Here is a 21948-nt window from a genome sequence, read left to right on the forward strand (position 1 = left end):
CCTTTATATTCAAAGTGCTTTACAAAGTTTTTCTAATGACCATTCCAAAAGCCCTGTGGCATAAGAGAGTAAGAATTTCACCCCACTTTTACAGAAAAGGAAACTGAGGCAGGGGAGTTAAAGGACTTAAGTGAAAGAGCTGGGATTTTCTGACTCCCAGCCATACATGCTGGATAAAACATTGCACCCAAATGGGGTAATGGGGGAAGACTCAGGACCCTCCTCCCCAGACTGGCATAAACCTTCAGCCCACAATCCGAGCAGCAAATCTGCATTTGCAAATATGCCCTCCTGTGTAAGGATAGCACATTTGTGCACTGCCCTGGGAGCACCCTGGGACTTCTCTCCCCCCGGTACCCCATTGCTCCAGGAGGAGAATAGTTCAGATCACTGCCCCACACCTCTTCTGCTAGCAGCATGTTGTTGGAGGACAGAGCTAAGCACCCCCAACTCCGTGCCACTCCCCTACTCTGCCAGGGGAGTATCAGGCTTGCAGACCCGGGGCCCAGGAAGGCCATGCCAGGCTGTAAAAGAAAATGAGATTCCCCGCTTATGCCACTGTATGGGCTTCAATATCTGTCCATCCTTCAGTTCTTAGCATGTGGAAATGGCAATCAGAATAGAGGGAGCCCATCGGAGATGACTTGGGGGCAAAACAACAATACGAGTAAATGATCCCTTAGTTGCTGAGTTACCCTAGTCCTTGGGAAGTTAGCATTTTGTCTTCTATAACAAGGTACCCTCTGGTGAAGGTCCCAGCAGGTTTGCATTAAAGAGGCTTAACTGTAATTCCATTACTCCATCTGGGTACCAAAAGGCACTTGGAACTGATCCGAGTTTTGCACATTGCCACCGAGGAGAAAGTAATTTAGTCCCTGTTGTTTTGTTGCTCATCCTACAAGTAATTTACTACAGATGTGATTGAACAGATCACCTCAACCTTCAGCCTACCCTGGCATTAAAAAACCCCACAGAGAATGGCTGTCTAATTGATCAGCCATTACTAACACTTCAGTTAAATAAAAAAAATTAAAGTCCAAGCCAGCTGTTTTGCACAATAAGGCTCTGGTTTATTTTTTACAATAAAAGTGTAATGAACGTTTAAATTAACAGTGTAAAATATGTAACGGTTGGACCATAGAGGCTGCATTCTAATGGGGGGGGGGGGTGTCTGTCTTTCTTTCTTTCTTTTCTTTCTTCTCTCCGCCCCCAGCCCTTTTACTCTTGGGGATTCAGTAATTTGCTTGTGATCATATAAAAGCAATGCTGTTATGAATTTAGCAAGGCTCCTGCTGGCAAGGATATTATAAGTGAATTGTGCTGCATTTGCAGATGATTAAAATCGAGATTAGCGTTTTTCAAATTATCTTGGAAAAAACTGGGTGTATAGCTCCCTCCTCTGCTGTCAATTTCTTTTTATATAATATAAAAATAATAAGGGTAATCATTTCATTGGTGAAACATAGGTTGTGATTTCCAGGAACAGCTCAGTGAATATTTTGATAGGAATGCTTGAAATCCCTAATTACTTTCCTGAAGAGGATGTGAGGGGGTTAGCTCTGCCATTTCATACCTACTTTATATATATAATATATATATATAATATATATGGCATTCTCCCTTGAGTAATAAACTTTTAACTGTATTTATAATTGACTAGCATCTTTAAACAAATGCAAACCACAGCAGAAACCTTAACAGATGCACCAGGTTTCATTGAATGACTGCTGAATTTAGTTAGCATGCCATTAGCTAGTGAGTTTGGAGCGGGGAGGAGAGATTCCTTTGTATGGTGGCACTTTTCCACATGGCTACTGCTGTAAGTTGTGTCTGCACCTTCATTATAAATCCCGTCCTCCAGAACTTCATAGCCAGCCCTAAACATTTGCTGAAACATGGCCTGCAGAAATGCCACAGGGTCACAATCCAGAAACAATAGCTATTATTACTTTTATACATCTTTTTAATGTATCCCCTTAGCTTTTTAACTCTGAGTGTCAGAATAAAACAACGAGGCCCCAATCCCAAAATCACACCTTTGTATCAGAGTGGTCGGGCTGCACGATGAAGGTCTAAACGAGTGACTGATTCCATGGAAATGTTTGTGTTTCCACAACACAAAAATAACTTTTAACAAATTATGATGATGCTGGTACTTTCAAACCCCCTTGCCTTGACCTTTAGCAGAATTGTCAGCAATTATTGTCTTAACTGTGCTTGTTTTGGGAAAAGGGATTTAGAAGTCTGAATTTCCTAGCAAGAATATCAGCTATGATTTGCTGTAGCTATGTAAAAACAGGTGCCCGTTGGTTTAGTGTTACCGTGGTGTCCGTACAATCATTCCATCACCTACAGGTAAAAAAGTCCAGTTTGATGAGTGACTGTCAGTCTTTGGAGTCATTGATGTAGTCAAGATGTGTGGTTTGAGGACAGGATTGTGACCTGGGTTTTAGTTCTTCTGTTGAAAGTTGAAAAGGATTAATGCTAATGTTCTCTACCGAAGGGATTTTTTGGTTATCCAGTTAACGGATATACACCAAATCTTTACTTCCTTTTCTTACCCTCCAAGGTACCTCTTTTCCCAGACCACAACCCAGCGCTGCCTCCCAATGTGTCTTACTCCTTCCACTCCTCAAGACGGGACAGCCTTGTCCCAAATGTGATGAGTGGCACAGGAGAAAGAGGGTCAGATTTCAGGAGGACCCTAGTCCATTGTCATGAATGCAAGCCATGACCAGGCTGCTAGCGTACAAACTCCAGAGCCTCCGTGTGTAACACTAGCCTCTCGGCATCTTTAATCAAATTCTGTGCCTGGCATTCTGTCTGCCTGATCTGTCAACTTATTACGAATGAAACATGTAAATCTTTGTCTCCTGCTCCCCACCTATGGGGAGACAGAGAGAAGAAGGAAAGGAGAATGTAGTGAACTGAATTTGAGAGATGTGCTTTCCATCATCCATCCATGTACCCTCCATTTGCTCTCCAGCCTATCCACCCTTCAGTTTCCCATGCCGCCACTCCTCAGTTGTGATCTGCTCTTGGTCAACTCCCGAAATAACAAAAACTTACTCACCCAGCAAATAACCTCACACTTCCACCTCTTGGCTGACAGCAGATTTAAGTGCTCTTGATTAATCTGTAATTTGGCCAAAAGTCTACAATCGGTTTACTAGATTAAAAAGAGGGGTGGGGACAAAATTCAGCTGACTTCCACAATTGTACCCCACAAAAATTGGCTCAACATCTATTTTGTGTTTGCAAAACTGATGCATTGGCCAGTGTTGCCATTGTAGTTAAGGAGATACCCCATCACTGTGGCCCTTTCTATGATGCCTTTACATTTAAACACTCATTTAAAAAACAAAAACAAAAACCTAGAACAGCCAGTCAAAGTAAACTCTGAAATTGGTTTAAACATAAGTTACGGTCATGAGAAGGAGAAGCCACTGGAACCTTCAAAGATGAGTCTTTCTCTCTGTCCCTGTCTCATGTTGTTCCTCACATCCCTCATTTCTGAGCTTCCATGTGAATTTCTCAGTGAGTGCCAAATGCCTCACTGAAAGCAGTTGCCGATGTTAAATGATCACTAGTACGTGACGTGATGTTCATTCTGACCGCCGCATTGCTGTCCCTCTATATACAGGGTAGCCAAACACTCAGGGCATTATGGCCACCCAGTCATTATAAATTGATGTTGTGGGCCCACAGTTGTCTGGGGACTGCTGCTCTGTTCTTATCTACACATTGCACCGCCTCAGGCCACTGTTTCTTCGCCTGCCCATCCATTGTAGTTCTTATCATATATTCCCTCTGCTCACAAAGCTCTCTGTTATTTATGCTTTGTGCTGGACCCATCCCCTGCTCCTGTTACTCTTTACCCTTTGCAACAAAAGGAGCCAGTGTAAGAAGATGACTTATCATTGGCTGCTATGCAGAGAGCCACACATGCCAAAATCTCTACAGCGCTATTGAGCTATGCACTAGGGCTGCACTGGGAAAGCTGGAGGCTGTGTCACAAGAAAGCCCTTGGCTACATCAAGATCCAGGGCAGGAAGACTGCAAAGTCTCAAGACAACAGTATTTAGGCCCCAGCTCAGCAAAGAACTTAAGCAGGGTGAGATTAAGGCCATAGGCCCATAGCTAGGGGGCCCTAGCTTCCGCAGGCAAGTGTTTGTGACAGAATCTCAGCTTTTCATTTAACAACAATAAAGTACATCTCTAGCCCTTGTGGTTGCAAAGAAAAGTCTGAAGCATGAAAAGAGCGTAATGGATGCAGTGGTGTCCAGTTTGCACCCAGGCCCACCCAGATCTGAGCAGCAGTGTAGCACTTCCAGAGCAGTCTGGCGCATCGCTCCAGCACCTGAAATCAAGGACGGAGCAATGCGCCGTCACTTCAGAAAGCTATGCTCCGGCAGCTCTGCCTTGTCATTTTCTAAACCACCCCCTGCTCGTGCTCCTCTGGGCAGGCCAAGTCCTGTGTCTAGTGGTGTCAGGGCCAGGGAGAGGGTGGGGCCCTATGGCACGAGGGCCCCACCTGCGCATGGGCCTTCAGGTCACCTCATGCTGTGGCAAGCTCCTTTGAGTCTGCAAGAGCCCACAGGCTGGACTGGGGAGCTGTTGTGGGGAGGCCTTGGTCACCAGCCTCCCAACCCACCCTTCAGGCTTCCCCTCCATTCCAGGCCTGGATAGAAATTGCACAGTGAACCTCTCCTCCTCCCCCCACACACACACCAGGGAGTTTATCTTAGGTGCACAAATAGGCCTTCCCCACAGAGCTGGGAGCCTGGTCGCTCCCTCCATCCCAATAAACAGCTGCCTTCACAGCAAGCAGAACCCTCCCAGCACACATCCCCTCTACTTGTGCAGGTGTCAGGGCAGCTCCTCGGCCTCCAGGGGCCCAGGCTGCATCTCATCCCAGTGTTTGTCTCCAAGAGGCCACAGCAGTGTGTACTGCGGGCCGGCATCTGCTTTAGCCAGTTTAGGTCTCTTGCTTCTTCCCCACCTCACACCCAAGGGGCTGGATGAGCTTAGCCCATCCACCATAAATTGAGGCCCAGCCAGATTTCTACTCCTAGCTACGCCAACTGTTGCCTGAAACAGTATCTCCGACAGGTGTGAACTGCCCCATGCATCGCAAGGATTTGTTAACTCCAAGTGCCACAGCTATTGGGGGTGCTGGGGGGGCGGGCAACATCACCCTTTGGAACACCCTAAGCAATTCCTCACCCTCCTTTGGTGTTTAGACTGGTGTAAAATGGTGATGGAGCTGTGACCATGTACTGCAGCTGAAGATCTGCCCGCTCCAGTTGAGATAAAGTTCAGATCCATTGGTGTGCCAGAATTGCATGCCCCAGAATTCAAAAAACACGGTCCAGCTGGCAGCCCATGGAGTGATTTTGTCTGGCCCCTGATCGTGCACTGAAGAACAAAATGGTGTCCTCTGCACAACATGACCTCTCACACACCTTATATGAGAGGTCACGCTGCATGGGGGACACCATTTTGGACCTCTTAAGGCACGCAAGTGTAGAATTGCATGCCTTACAAAAAAGGTCTTGGCACGACAATTTAAGTGAGAAACTTGGCTTTGGAGTACTCACCTCAGAACCTTATTTGGCTTTCCCCATCACTGATTTTATCATAAGTGTGTTTTCACCTTTAAAATCCTGTTTGTTCCCATTTTCATCTTATAATTATTTGTAATTCTCTGTGGTTAGGTGTCCGGTTCCTGGCTGTGTTGGGCTTGGACACATCAGTGGCAAATATGCCTCTCATCGCAGTGCGTCAGGATGTCCTCTTGCAGCCCGCCGGCAGAAAGAAGGATCACTCAATGGCTCATCGTTTTCCTGGAAGTCACTGAAGAATGAGGGGCCTACTTGTCCAACACCCGGCTGTGATGGCTCAGGTCATGCCAACGGAAGCTTTCTCACTCACAGAAGGTAATAATTAGGTGCCCAGCAATCCTATGCACAACTACACTCAACAAGGAAGTAAATGTTGTCAGGTGGCCTTGGTATTTTTGATTTCTTCCATTCTTTCTGGAGACGGTGAGCTAAAAATATTCAGACTTTCAGCCACAAAATAGGCTGGAAAAGTTCACATTTTTGTTCTTATATTTTGACCAGTTTCTCATGAACTTGAATGGGGTTCTCTCCAGCAAAACAAATAGCCATTGTGCTGTAAAAAATTATGAAATCTGACTTTGGGCAAATTGTAAAAAATGATCATTTAATTGAATTAAATTAGCATGTCATGGCATATTTCTGACACTTTTGAATGTCTTTGTTAGTCAGAGCTGTCCCATAATCTGTCATATCCACTCCTTTAGGGGATTCGCATTTCCTAATCTTTGCACAACAAAAATTGCTCTTGTTTTATAGATGAGGATGATTGTGGTGTTATTTATAATGCAATTTCCTCTCTAACATTTAGTGTAGGATGTTTTTAGAAGAGTTGCCTCATGGCACAAACTCAGCCAAATAGTGTGAACCCATGTTGGGCACATAAACATCCATAGATGCTAAGAGTTTATGAAACCCATTTTTACTTGCCTTTAGTTTATCAGGATGTCCAAGAGCTACTTTTGCTGGAAAGAAAGGAAAACTCTCAGGGGATGAAATTCTCAACACTAAATTCAAGACCAGCGATGGTAAGGATATTGCACTTGGATGCTTTATCTTGCATATGTGTTGAGAAGCTGATTATTTGTGTATTGTATCCGTACTGTACTATGATTAGAATCAGATGACTCATGCAAAAAATGACTATTTTGTCATTATCAATTAATTATTGAAATCACTGTGTTCCGTTCTATTCTATATAGGTTCTTACACTGCGCTCATGAGTCTAATATCTGAGCACCTGCCAGTAGTGGTTAAGCAACATGACTCCACAGTTGTCATTTGTTTGTTCTGTCATCTTCTCCCTAAGGGGAAAAGTATGTGCAGAGCAGTGTCTTGTTTTGGTAGGGTTTGTTTATTTGTTTTTGTTTGACCAGCCATTGATCAGCAGAGAAATGCAAAAAAATTATTTGGGACTCATTTCTGCCACCTTCTCTCGCTTTGAGTAGTACTTTCTCACACAGTTAGTCCTGGTTTGCTCAGTAGAACTGCCTGCGTGAATAAGGGTGGCAGAGTCAGGCTTTTGATGCATAATTTATTTAACAAATAATAGCAAAACTGGCAAAAAAATTGACTCTCTAATAATTATCAGCCTCTGATCATCAACATATGAACTTGTAGACCAGGGCTAAAACAACACTAGGGAGGGGGCCGATCTAAGTTACGCAACTTCAGCTACGTGAATAACATAGCTGAAGCCTATGTACTTATATCGACTTACCGTGGTGTCTTCACCGTGGTGAGTCGACTGCTGATGCTCCCCCATCAACTCTGCTTGCACCTCTCATGGCACTGGAGTACAGGAATCGACGGCAGAGCACTCAAGGGTCAATTTATCGTGTCTAGACTCGACGTGATAAATCGATCCCCGCTGGATCGTTCACTGCCCTCCAATCCAGCAGGTAGTGAAGACATACCCTTAGTATAGTGATAGCCCTACTATTCGTTCAGCTTCTCCCTCCCACAAGTTGATCAGTTACATCATTTCTTTGCATGCTCACCCAATTTAGGGCTAGATTGTGCTCACCACCATGAACAGGGTCGCTCTATCTACCTTTATCCTGTTATTTCTTCCTTCACCTATGTTCTTACATGGTTGAAACTGGAGATTGCCCCAATTTTGTCTTTATGTCACTGTCATATAATATTTATTTTAAAAATAGATATTCAAGTCTCATGTGTGGTACAAATTTCTGAATGCTAAATAGAGCTGATGAGAGTATTCACGATGAGTAAGGTCCTTCTTAATTTGCGATACTGCGGAAATTGCAGATCCTGCAATATTAGGCTTCCACTGCAATTTTGATTTTAATTAGCTTACTTTGCACAGTCCACAATTTTGCATACATTTTGAGGTTTGCAACATACACTTTTTTCTCTATTAGTACCCTAGAACCCCATTTATCCAAGCTAATAGCAGTTGGGGCTTGGACTGTCTGTCCTGCACACTAATGACCATAATGTAGTGGCAGGAAAATGTCTTTTTACAATAACAACAACAAAAATTAGCAGGCATAGCATAATACTTGAGTGTTTATATTGTTCCACCAAATTTTTCTTAAACAAATAGATCTTCTCTGGCTTTTCCAAATTAGCCCAATAAATAAAGGTCCATTATTACTTTTCCGGTATTTTCCATACCTTGTCCACAACTCAGCTACAACTACTTTACAATCATCCCACAATTCGACTAGGACCTTAACTATGAGTGATATATGTTATTAATTTAGCTCCATTTTTAGCAAATCACGGGCAACTCCATCCTGATTTCTGAGAGTTTATTCGTTAGACGTCGTGTACGGCACAGAGCGTCAGCAAATAATTTTCAGGTTGCTGACTGCTAGCAAACTGCTGTGAAAATCATTGCTCATGTTGTGAAATTGGTTGTCTGAGACACAAGGGGCTGTTGCTGCTGCCGGACTGGATGACTGAAAGTTAAGAAAAGAAATACGGCAAACAATGAGCTGCCATTGTGAATTTTCAGATGAGAAATCATTAGTGCCAAATTTCATAGAAGTTTTGAGAATTCAGAGACATTTTTTTCATGAATTCCTGCTAATCTTTCAAATGCTCTCACATACTCGGGGCTTTTACTCACAAAAATATTTGCAAATCAGGATTTTTGTGGTTGGTTTGTTGGTTTACTATTTGATCAAGCCCTACTACTCTACTAGAACACTGCCTTCTTTCTGATCCAAGGAAATTCTACACAGTTCTAGAAATAGTGCTCTAATTTACACTCCATCCAGTTATAACTAAAACACATTAGCACTTGAAACAAGATCCTCACAAATTCAGACTACACACAGTTCAAACTAGCAGAGTGCCGAGCAGAACATGCATCAGTTCTGAAGAGCTTGTGAGTAGGAGACGCTCTAGATGAAAGAGTCCATTATCTGGTTCTGGTTTTACACATTTATTTATTATTATTACTGTAGTGCCTAGGAACCATTGATCTATGAACATAATTAACCGTGATGCTACGGAACATATAAAACCATCTGAAATGTGAGCTTGCTTTAGATGTGGTGTTAGGAAGGATGTAAGCATTGCCAGCGCTCCAATGCATATATAAACGAAAGTCCCAGAGCAGGAGCCTCACATTGATCAGAAAACCGTGCCTTCCCCTTGCTTTTTTCCTCCTCTGTGAGTCAAAGCAGCAGGTGACTCACTGCAGTTTTCCCACCTGCAGTTCTAGAGAATGATGAAGAAATTAAGCAATTAAACAAGGAGATTACTGAGCTGAATGAGTCCAACTCGGAGATGGAGGCTGCCATGGTGAAGCTGCAGTCACAGGTATGTGAGTGTGGACACTTACAAAGCTCTGTAATTATAGAGCTTGAGCCAAAACTCACTGGAGTCAATGGAAAGTGGAGGGGGGAATCCTCAGCTGACCTTGCAGGGCAGACTTAAAAAGCAATGCAAAGTGACCTCATCTGAGGGCGGGACCTGCCTCATTATCTTCCACAGATTCCTAGGTACGTAAATGAGTTGCACTAACTTATTTTAGCAGAGTAAGTACAGAAGGGAAGGAAATGTCATTAACATCAAATCCCTGATTAATTTCTTCTTATCACAATAGCAGCTTACAAAAATTCAGAGTGCCTATATATTCGAGCCCTTTGGGAAGTGGGGTTTTTTTTCCCTGAGGAAAACTGGCAAAAATGAGAGAAAAATTGTCCAAATTTTTTTTTGATTTTTCATCAAAAAAAATCAGCCAAAAACTGGAGAAAAAAGAAGTAGTTTCCAGCTTTCTGATGAAAAATCATACCTGTTCCAGAAACAGAGACTCCTTCCATGAAACCATTCATTTAGCTGAGAACCCAGCTTCCCATCGGAAAAAAGTTTCCAAAGAAAATCTTTGACCAACCCCAGGGCGTATTATATGGAGTGACAGGTTGAAGGAGAGGGGGAGGGCAAATAACTTTGCTGCACTCTTTGCTGTACAGATATCAAACATGGAGAAGAACCTAAAGAACATTGAGGAGGAAAACAAAATTATAGAGGAGCAAAATGAAGCCCTGTTCTTGGAGCTCTCAGGTCTGAGCCAGGCTCTTATCCAAAGTCTTGCCAATATTCGCCTTCCACATATGGTAAGGAACTTTTAAAGTGTTTCATCAAAATCACTGTGATCAAATGAGCAACACTAAAACCATTTTCATGATAGGGTTTATATACAATTTAAGATTAGGAGAAATAGCTAGAGATCGTCACCTCTTTATTCACACATCAGCCATTCATAACATCAGTACCTATACTGTATCTCTGAAGCATATATTGTTATCTTCCTTTTGTTGTCACTTTCTGCTGATCTTCCTTTGTATCTATTGTTCTGTCTCATTACATCTAGTAGCTAAATCAGAAAATAGGAACTTTATCAAGGGCGCATAGCGCCTTTCAGACTAAGACAGCACAAGCAGAGATCAGGAGGGATTTGATTTCAACGTCAGAAAGATCTTACAGCTCCTATTATAATGCAGGTAGTTTCAATTCAGTTTTGAATAGGTAGCAGCCAAAGAACAGCATCCTTACAGAGAATGTATTTTGTTTAATTTAACAAGGTCTAACAGGACACAGCGTGTTGCCATAATGTTACTGCAAAATGAAAAGACTACATTAAAATAGAAAAACCAAAAAGAGCTATTAATTACCTTCTCTTTAGTCCCAGGAAGTTGTTTATTATTGTCTAAAATAGGTCTGCAGTATGTATGTGAGCTGGGGGGCAGACGTAGAAGTCATCTGATTGCAGATACTAAAGGCTTGTGAGATGATCATAGAAACGAGTTTCTGATTTATGGAATGAGCCTTCCCATCACTGTTTTCAGTATTCTTTTGGCCAAGGTTTGGATTTAATTTTGGGCTGGTTGGATACTATCTGTTCTTCTGCAGAGAATCTCCTTGACAAATACTTTCGGGCAGTATTCACACAGCTCCCCACCTGGCGAAAAACTATTCATTGAATTGGCTATTTGGTAGGTGAAGGTGAAATAAATCAGCCAGCAAATATGTTTTTAATGTGGTCAACAAGTTCCAAATCAAATAGTGTCCACAAAATGTACACACTCATATTACTAATATTTCTTCATCTTTCTGCTCTTCCTCCTCCCTCTCTCTCCTCCTCCCCTTTTTCTCTCCCTCCGTTTAATCTGATGTGTCTATCTGGGGTGTTCGTATGCTAGCCAATCAGTGTGGGGTCTGGACTGGTGTGGCAACATGCAGTGTTTAATTTGTAATGAATGAGGTGCTGGGGCTCAAGCAAGCAGGTGCCAGGGATCAAGCAATTTTTTTACTTTAATAACTGACGGGGCAAGCCTAGAGGTGCCGGGGGAGGGGGAGGGCTAGGAACTGCCAGGCCCAGAGGTGCCGGGGGGGGAGGGCCAGGAACTGCCAGGCCCAGAGATGTTGTGGGGGGCCAGGAACTGCCAGGCCCAGAGGTGCTGGGGAGGGGAGGAGTCTATGAACTGCCTGGCCCAGAGGTGCCAAAGCTCAGCCCTGGCACAAATTAAGCACTGCCAGCATGCTCGGGTCAATAAACCATGATGCAAGTACACGGGAGACTTAGGTTCTAATTCTGACTCTGCTGTGTGCCCTTAGGCATGTCTGCACCATTAGTCTGCCTTGTCTGTTTAGCCCTCAATCCTGTAAAGACTTATGCATGTTCCTAAATGTTTACGCTCTTACTAGCCCCATTGCAGTCAGTGCATAAAGTTAACCACGTGCTTAAGTCTGGCACAATGGAGCCCTGATCTTGCCTGGGACCCTGTAGCTGCTGCTGTAATACAAATAATGATTAATAACAAATATTGATAATCTCAACATCACCCCAGGAGAATTAAACACAATGATTAGGCGCTTTTTTTAATTCCTCCCCCTCTTCCTTTTCTTTTTAACAATTTATATTTTTGTTTTGTTTTATTGGATTCAGGAGCCAATCAGTGAACAGAACTTTGATGCTTATGTTAATACTCTTACTGACATGTACACCAATCAGGAGTGTTACCAGAACCCTGAGAACAGGGACCTGCTAGAAAGCATTAAACAGGCTGTCAAGGGAATTCAAGTCTAGTGCCGTGGGATAACGCAAATAAACAAACAAACTGTAAGAAGATGGAACCTTCACTCCGAGTATTCAGGTTTACAAGTTATAAAACTTGTCTAATGAATGAAAAAAGGACCAAAATTTAACCAAGAGGCCATTTACAAGAAGCAGAACTGAACTGAACTCCATGTTGTCATTTACTTAACTTGGACCTTCTTGCAAAGAGTGGGATTTTCTACCTGTACCAAGTGGTAGATGAGAATGGACGAGGAGACACTACAATAGGTTGCAGGGCTTGGTTGCTGGTGGAGATAAGGCATCTTCATGAGTTGCCACATTTTACTGATGAGAAAGAAGGCATTGTAGCAGAATTAATCCAAGGGTTAATACATGAGAAGAACAGGGTTTTGTCTGATTTAAGAACAGAGTATGACTGGCTTCAACCCTCATGTTGTCTATGGTCATATGTCCAGCTCACCTACTCACACATGAATTATGTTATAGGTTACTGTAAATGAGAGGCTAGAGCTGCAGACTACCTGTAAATCTGAACCTCTGCTGGGCCTCCCACCCCCAAGGTATTCAGCTATCCACTAGGTGGGGGAATTCTTAAGTATTATAAAGTAGCTTATTTTTATTTTCTGAAGAGCAGTTCTGGATCTCCAGTGGAAAGCGCAATGGAAAAAAGGTTCTCAGGGAAGCTTTTGGAGTTTGCAACTACAGTATTCCTTTGTCTGTCTTAAATATGAGAATAGCTATTATGAATAGACCAATACCAGATATTTCATACGGAAGAATTCTAAATGTGTCATGGTCCAGTGTATATGATTTTTTGGAAGTCTATTGGTGGACCGTTCTGGTTCTTTTCAATATTATGGTCATCATTACAGCAGTGCAGTACTGCCAATGCAGATATCATACATCAATGCCAGAGAAAAGTTTAAAATGATTATCAACAAAAAATGAAAGATACTAACTGATGGCCAGCAAAGTGCTTATCTGCTATGGACTGTGGTTGATTCCTTACAGATGTACATATGGCAATGGGTTTTTGTTTTGTTTTGCTTTGGTTGATTGGTTTTGGTTTCTGTATTTTGTGCAAGGTTACAGAGCAAGCATCATTCCCCAAAAAAGAGCATTTGGGTATTGATCTTCCAAAGAACCCTTTTGTAAGCTGTTTGGTACATGCAGCCCACCGTGCACTTAAAAGAAGTACAACTATGTGAATATCTTTGCAAAACCAATCTCTAGCACCTCATTCATCCAACCATCCAGCATTGCAGAGCACAGTGATTAAGGTATTTTTCAATCTGTAAGAAAGGAGTCAGCAGAGAGGGAGAGAAGTATTGGTCTGTCCCAGCAAATTGCAAATCCTAAAGGCTTGTTTAATAAACTCATCTCACACAAGCATTAACTATCATTCATAATTATTTATCAGCCTAGTGATTACACTTTAGAGAAGAGGGAGATAGAAGCCTCTAGTACCCCAGTACATGTCACATAAGCCCCCCACTTTCAATATCATTTCCAGCGAGGTGAGGGGTGGAGAGGAATTTGCTCACCAATAATAAAGTGAAGAATATTGTGTCATTATGAGCCCAATCCTGCAGATATTTAGGGGATAATGCAAAGCTCAAGGGTGATCATGGAAGAACTCCCATTGATTCCAGTGGACATTGGATAAGGTTCTTAAGCACGTGAGTAGGTAAATAGCCCCACTGAAGTCAATTGGGCAGCTCATGTGAATAAATTGAATCACATACTTAAGAGTTTGCAGGATCGGATCCCATGAATTACTTATTTTAGAACCCATTCCAAGTGCAAAAATAAAATGGAAAAAAATGTAATTTGATGTGTTAAAAACACAATTCTTAACATGTAAATAGAGTCCAACTTGCTTGTGACTACAATTCAGTTAGTATTTAAAAGTAGAGAAATTGCACTTCCTGGAAGAGAGAGAAACGGGGGGAAAGTAGCTAGTTTAATTATCCTGTAAATTATTTAATTTTGGCAAGATGTATGTAATTTATATTCACAACACCTTACGTTAACTTTTTTCTATTTATTTAACCTTTCTTATTTATTAATTTTATACTGATTTTAAACTGGATACCATACCATGGAAAAGAAAAGCAAAAAATAAAAAAGTAAAACTTTTTTTGACCATAAAAAAAAATTCTAAAAAAAGAAAGAAAGAAAGAAAAGGAAAAAACCCACGTATCTACAACTCCTACTTGTAATTTTGATGCAGCTGAGTTATTTTTTATATATTTTGTTATTTATTCTTTTAACAATGGGAATTTTTTAAAGATATTTTATAACTGAGGCATTTTGATAATTTTTTGGTTTGTTTTTTGAAGGGGTCGGGACAATGGGAGGGGAAGAGAGACTTTTAGGGATTTTGTTTTCATTCCTATTGTTTCAGGCACTGATTAATGGTAAATGAAAATTCTGTATTTATTATTTATTTAATATTTAAGTCAAAATGAACTGTGCTCTTGTTGTATATTTATTTTGTCATGTTTGTGTGTTGGTTATGTGATGACTGAGTAATTGTTTATGTGAAGGAATACTGTTAATATTTAAATAATAAAGAGTCACATTAAAAGTTATAGCAGGCTACATGTTATTCTGTGAAAAATGAATACTGTGATCCACTTTCCTCAGGAAATGTATGCTGCAGACAGCATTTCATAATGTATTTGCAGGGTTCTTTCATAATAAAAACCCAGTTCTGTTTGTGACTTTAGTTCCCATGGTCTTTCTTGAAGATATTGGTATTTTCTAAGAGCTTTGTTCCAATCCACTGTTCAGCTGTGTTTTGAATTTCTTTCTGAGCCCAATCTGCAAAAGATGGGAGTCCGTTATGAGCCACGCTAGAGGAATTAGACCCAGTTTTTCAAAGATGTTTTAGGCACCTGAAGATGCAGATAGTTGCCTGATGGGATTTTCAAAGTAGGTCAGGGCCCAGATTTTTGAACGTATTTAGGCATTGTTGGGCTCAGTGTTGCAACGCCTAACTCATTTAGGAGCCTGTTTTCATTGTAGACTCCTAATTACCTAAATTCCTTTTGAAAATGAGACATAGGCTCCTAAATCACTTAGTCATTGCACTGCTGTGTGCAGCAACGCCTAAATGCCTTCAAAAATCTGGGCCTAGGCTCCTAGTCCCTACTGAAAACAATCATTGCTTTGTGCAATGGTTATTAAAGGTTCTGCTCATTGCAAAGGAGACACTTCAGCTCTGTGGTTTAGGGTTAATGGTTGTAGTGCAGTGGGCTGAAGTAAAGCCCTCACAGCTGTGTGCCTCACCTAACTGGGAGGCAGATGTGCATAAGAGAAGGGCACTCAAGGAGTCTTAAGATGGTTGTACAGAGGGGAGAGCAGTGTGCAACCCAAGCAAAGATGCATTCTTTTTTCCATTGTTCCAGAGGCCTTCTATAACAGAAATGGCACAGCAATTTTGACTTTACATTTGTCACATTTTTTTTGGTTTCCCAGAAGTTCATTATGAATACGTACCCTTTAGCATTCAAACTTGAGCTGTTTTATGATTGGACAAGAAAGGTCGTAAGGTATGTTTCTGTTCCCCATCTGGGTGACTGTAACTTTAGACTCAGGCTATTGGGAATATTCACAGTTGCAAATTTGAAATTCACTTTCCTCAAATATTCTCCAGTGTTTGATCACAACTTGTTTCAGCCACCATCATTCCCACAAGGGCATGAGCCCGTGCTCACTAAAGTCAATCAATGGACTCTCAGTGGTATCACTGGGCATTGGATAATGTCCTCAAGAATGTTCGCACCAAGAGAACACATTCCAGCTGTCCAGCACAGCAGGATGCAGCCAGCTGACACTGGGCCAAATTTTGTCTGTTTACACATGTGAGTAACTTTGAAGTCAATCAGCTACTCACTTGAGTAATGTTACTTATGTGCATGAGAGTTTGCACGATTGGTCCCTAGCCTATACTTGTATTTTAATTTTATAGGTAGAATGAAAATGCACATACTCTGTAGACCCTTGTTTTACTAAGGCAGAAGTCACTCCAGAATGTTGCATAAATGTTCCCATGTGTCACGGGGGAGCTGGGCCATTAAGATGTTCAGGGTCCAACTCTGCCCTGTTATTTTCCCCTGAGCATGCAACAAAAATAAGGACCTGTCTACATTTGTGGCCATATGTAGGGTGTGTGTAGCTGCACACCGTGCTAAAAATAGCAGTGCAGGCCTGGAAGTCACTGCTTGAGCATATAGAGAGCCATGTAGGGTATATAGGATTCTGACATGTCTCTACTCTACTCGCCTAAGCAGTGCCTCACTGTCTAGACCTGTGTTAGCTGTGAATTCTGTATGCTGCCACAAGTGTCGACCTACTACCCTAAGAGCACAAGCCTGCTGGGAGATATAAAAGGCAGCCTTTTCTGAATGGAGGGCAATCTGTCAGAAGAGTATTTCCTTATTAGGGAGACCTGTCTGGAGAGACTGGATCTTATGTGGGGTGCTCCACCAAAGGGGCTGGGAAAGGCCTGCAAAGAGTAGGTCACACCAGGACCCTGGAGGAGGGTTGAAGGCAGATAAGGAAACTCTAGGATACTGTACAGTACTGAACTGCGTGGGGTGGAGGCCCATTACTACTGGTCCTTGGTTAGGCAAGCCAAGCCAGCTGTTCTGGAGAGAGTAGTAGGAAGCCACTTTTAACTCCTGTGTCAACAGAGACTTGATCACGATGGACCTTGGTGGGAAAGCTACAGCTATTACTGTTACTTTTGTTTGAAGTGATGACTGAGGGAGGGCTACGGAAGAGGCTACTACATCTGGTGATAACTGAAGAACCTTCAGCAACGCTTGAGCTGGAGAAGGGCTAACAGTTTTGTTTGGACCCTGAGAAGACTTTTGTTAGGTTTGGCTGGAAGACTAAACCGCAAATCACTCTGCTGGCCTGAGAAGATCATTGTCAAGGGAGATGACATGTCCTCACCCTGAGCAGAGGTAAGCTGTTCCTACAACTTTCAAAAGCTGTTTCTTTTGTGTTTTTATCCAGAATGAGCTCCAGAGACTACTATCTGTAGAACAAAACAGGCCCCATGAGCAAAGGTAAATGTCTCAACAAATCTTGCAAGAAGGCTGCAGTTTCTTTTTTGAGGTTCATTTTAAGACATTGGAAGATGTTTATCTTTGTGTTTTAAAAGCTTCCTTATTTGCGCTAGTTGGCGGTCATAGTCCTAGACAAAATTCATGGAATAACCGAGTTTTGCCCTAGTAAAACATATCTAACACTTTAACATGGTTATTGCCATAATGAAAGAGAAGCTATTGTAGGTCCTGGTATCGGAGACTTCCACAGAAGAATTTTACACATATATCTCTTTTAAAAGTAACTGAAAAATATATATATTTGTGCCCATTTCAGGGGTTTGGAACCTTATAATCTATAAAGAAGATTGAAAATTATTTATTTATTATTATTATTTTAAATATGGGGTTTACCTTTGGAATATTGTTTTAGTCTCCCGTTACTAAAGGACTCCTAAAATGACTAGAGAGCTGGAGTGGGAGCCATCTCATCCCTCATTTCAAGAGATGGGGATATCATAGAATATCAGGGTTGGAAGGGACCTCATGATGTCATCTGGTTCAACCCCCTGCTCAAAGCAGGACCCCAACTAAATCATTCCAGCCAAGGTTTTGTCAAGCTTGACCTTAAAAACCTCTAAGGAAGGAGATTCCCTCACCTCCCTAGGTAACCCATTCCAGTGCTTCACCACCCTCCAAGTGAAAAAGTTCTTCCTAATATCCAGCCTAAACCTCCCCCACTGCAACTTGAGACCATTGCTTCTTGTTCTGTCATCTGCTGACAACAGTCTAGATACATCCTCTTTGGAACCCCCTTTCAGGTAGTTGAAAGCAGCTATCAAATCCCACCCCCTATTCTTCTCTTCTGCAAACTAAATCCCAGTTCCCTCAACCTCTCCTCATAAGTCATGTGCTCCAGCCCCCTAATCATTTTTGTTGCACTCTGCTGGACTTTTTCCAATTTTTCCACATCCTTCTTGTAGTGTGGGGCCCAAAACTGGACACTGTACTTCAGATGAGGCCTCACCAATGCCGAATAAAGGGGAATGATCACATCCCTTTATCTGCGGGCAATGCCCCTACTTGTACAGCCCAAAATGCTGTTAGCATTCTTGGCAACAAGGACACACTGTTGACTCATATCCAGCTTCTCATCCATGGTAACCCCTAGGTCCTTTTCTGCGGAACTGTTGCCTAGCCATTCAGTCCCTAGTCTGTAGCAGTGCATGAGATTCTTCCATCTGAACCTTTAACAGAGAGGTTATTCCCACAAGTGTCTGCTGGAAGTTTGAATGAAATAGGTGTTAACTAAAACAAAAACCAGAATTATAACAGTTTGGATAATGATGTCTTTTCCTGTCAGCTGCTCAGCTTTCTGTCTTTTACCATAATCCCCAGATGACCAGAGTGCTTTAGCCCAAACAGGGTAGAAAACACATAATATTTCTAATGCAGAAACAAGCAGGAAGAAATTCAGGCCTTCTTTATACATGATGATGAAATAGAAATGGGGACAAACACACTCTTTTCTGTCAGCAGATCACACTTCAAAAAGGAAAGGAAAAAATAATATACTTAAAAAAACAAAACAAAAAACACACTTTCAAAGGGCCTCAAACCAGCCTCTATATTGGGGGGTGGGAGGTTCTGCCCATATTTTTAGACAAAGAAAAATTAAAATAAAAGGTTTGATTCAATGGAAGTAGGATGAATGGAAAGGCTCCCATTGACTTCTGTAGGACAGGATTCCCAAAAATGCATTTTTCTGTGAAAACCAGTTAGACACTCAGCATTGGTCTAGCTCTTCATCCTCTGAAATCAGTGGTAACACTCTCACTCACTTCAAAGAGAGAAGAGTTAGACCGGGATCAAGTGCTTTTTAAAACCCCACTCTTAGGCTCCATTCTTTTGTGCTTGCAAATTTTGCATGAAAAATTGCAGCTGCCATTTTACAGGTGGCTGCTAAAAATGTATCCCTAAAAGATGAAGTAAACGGACACATCCCTGAAGTTTAATGGCTGTTCAGTGAACATTGTATGCTGAGAGCATACATTTTTTGTTGCTTTGCTGTGGCGCATAGGCCCTAATAACACTAGACATATCTGTCTCTTCAGTCTTCCGAGAGATCAGGTGGGTGAGGTAATATCTTACATTGGACCAACTTCTGTTGGTGAGAGAGACACATTTTCAAGCTACACTGAGCTCTTGGTTACCTTGTAGCTCAAAAGCTTGTCTCTCTCATCAACAGAAGTTGTTCTAATAAAATATATTATCTCCACCACCTTGTCTCTCTAATATCCTGGGGCCCACATGGCTAAAATAACACCACCTACTTCACTCTTCTCCAAGGCACTTTGAATTCTGTGGACAAAAAAGGATGAGTTGAGTTGCTAATTACTCATTTTCCATGCAACACAGCAGTCATGAACCATAAGGCAGATCCATATTGCACTTTACTGTTGATGTGAGTCAGCTTAAAGTCTTGGCAATTTGGCTTGGCTCAACCAGCCAGTCATGGCTAACAAAGAATTAACATGGTTGGGTGTCCTAAAAGAGCAGCACATCAGTCATCCTGGACTAGATGGTGGCTGTGACACAGGAAATCAAGAGTGGGAGATGGACTTATGTGGGTCAAAATGATGGGAACTTTCGAAGCGGGGAGGGGAAAAGATATAGTGAAACTTCGATGCGTTCCACAGGTGGGGTCTCTAATGCATTGGCTAAAGCATGTGATTCCAGTGTGAGAGAGTGTGCAGCTTTATCGGAGAGTAATGAGTGTGGATTAGAGAAGCAAAAATAGCAAAAACAACGTTACTGACTCCTGCAGAGAAGATCAGCAACAAGGATTTTTCCACAGGCCCATTGGCATTAAAGGAAACCGCATCAGTATCAGATGCTGATATCTCAGTCAGCTTCATGCTACATTAAATTATCTTCATGGTGCAGGATTAACTACTTAGAACTGACTCGAGAACAGGAAGATCATTCCTGGGGGGATCAGCCGGGCTGTCGCAGGCACTTCAAACTGGTCCTTTAGCTCTTGTTACCTCCTTGTTTGTTTTCAGGCATGGCTGATTTGCTACTATAATCTTCTCAGAGGCTTGTGTCCCTGATTTGTATGTTGTCAGGCTGAGGTGTATGGTGTGTAACTGACTCGGTTTCCTCTCTATTCCCCTGCCCCTCAGTGGACATGTTACAGAGATGTCAGCAGCATTCGAAAGTGATAGGCTTGGGCTGATAAGGACAATTGAACTCAGGGCCTGCAGTCTCCTACAATCAGTGAATGACAGCGAAATCAGGAGAGTTACTGGGAGCCATTAAACAATACGGCAGCAACTGTCAGAGATACTAGAGACAGTCTGATTCAGAGCCTCCCTGCTGACCCCAAGCTTGTGTGCAGGGGTAACAAATCTTCCCTTCAGCTTCAACCAGCATTTAGGTCCTGACATGCTAGACATCTTGGGATGCACAGTGTTATGTCTTGTGCTTTTGCTTGTCAGCCATGCAGCATTTGCCCATCATTTACAATCAGTCAGGAAGCAAAACAGTTCTTCAGGTATTTGTTAGGGGCTCTAATGGATGTGCAGTAGGGATGTGAGTTTGCATCCCAAGTTCCTGGTTCCAGCAGGAAATGGGTATGCTGCAAAGCCAGGATGCACAGCCCCTGTCAAGCCCCATATACCCTCTACAGAGGGAGTCACATGGAATTGTGTTGACAGGATGCAAAGCAAGCAGACTGCAGAAAGGGACCTGGGAGCCAGCTTTTGGGATCCATAAAATCCATGATTTAGGAGGGGCCTCCAGTTTATACCACAATCCTAAATTGAATGTCTGTTGTTGGCTGAATGTAGTGATCTAAGTGGGAAGGGGCAACAAGGGGGGAAAGGGCCTCCCGTCACCCTGAAGATCCTGAACTGAGCCTTGATTTTGAAGTAAGTGATCTGTCTCCTGCCATCCATCTCTACCCTCTGACAAACAGCGGCTAAGGACATCATTCCTTACCCATCCTGGCTAATAGCCATTAATGGACTTAACCTCCATGAATTTGTCCAGTTCTCTTTTAAACGCTGTTATAGTCCTAGCATTCACAACCTCCTCAGGCAAGGAGTTCCACAGGTTGACTGTGTGCTGTGTGAAGAAGAACTTCCTTTTATTTGTTTTAAACCTGGTGCCCATTAATTTCATTTGGTGGCCCCTACAACAACATTGCTATTTGGTTTTGAGTTTTAATATCTTGTTTTCTCCAGAGCCCAGTCCCTGACTAGATCACTGCTCCAGTGCCATCTGCTCCTGCCCACTCTCCCAAAAGCAAACTCTCATCCCATTGTTACTGCAACCACTCTCCCCTTCCTAGCCCATCCCATCAGGGCCTTTGTCATTACTCTGTGTAATCTTTAAAATTTACGGCCCTATGCTGCATCCCTTAGTTACATGGTCCCTTAGATGTCAGCAGAACTACACACAGGAGGGATGCAGGATTAAGAGGCCACGATTTAAGTTCCTCAAGGCAGGGGTTAGTGTGATGCTGGCCACCTTAGCTGACTCTGGGGGGCCGAATTGGGAACCTCCAGAGCTAATAGCAGGAACTAAATAGCCAGGCTCCCATGCTGTAACGTTCACCCCTTCTGTGGATCAGGCACAGAGGGGGAAGCACCATTGTTCAACTGCTTTGTGCACAGAGCTATTGTGCCTATCAATGCAATCGCAGCCA

The 21948-nt window shown here is 42.4% G+C and overlaps 1 protein-coding gene across 3 annotated transcripts in view; it reads left to right on the plus strand.

Annotated features, from left to right (window-relative positions):
• Nucleotides 1-14721, plus strand: part of MYT1 (myelin transcription factor 1) — a 104189-nt gene extending 89468 nt beyond the window's left edge. For 2 of the 3 annotated variants that reach the window (XM_032766425.2, XM_032766428.2), the window contains 5 exons: nucleotides 5718-5939; nucleotides 6558-6649; nucleotides 9313-9416; nucleotides 10070-10213; nucleotides 12046-14721. In XM_032766425.2, the coding sequence (XP_032622316.1) occupies nucleotides 5718-5939; nucleotides 6558-6649; nucleotides 9313-9416; nucleotides 10070-10213; nucleotides 12046-12186 (703 nt within the window). In that variant the 3' untranslated portion in view covers nucleotides 12187-14721. Of the gene's footprint in view, nucleotides 1-5717; nucleotides 5944-6557; nucleotides 6650-9312; nucleotides 9417-10069; nucleotides 10214-12045 lie in introns of those variants that run through there. The other variant, XM_032766432.2, reaches the window with a different exon arrangement.
• The last annotated feature ends 7227 nt before the right edge of the window (nucleotides 14722-21948 follow it).

This window comes from Chelonoidis abingdonii, chromosome 14 (assembly GCF_003597395.2).
Source record: "Chelonoidis abingdonii isolate Lonesome George chromosome 14, CheloAbing_2.0, whole genome shotgun sequence".
Lineage (NCBI taxonomy): Eukaryota > Metazoa > Chordata > Testudines > Testudinidae > Chelonoidis > Chelonoidis abingdonii.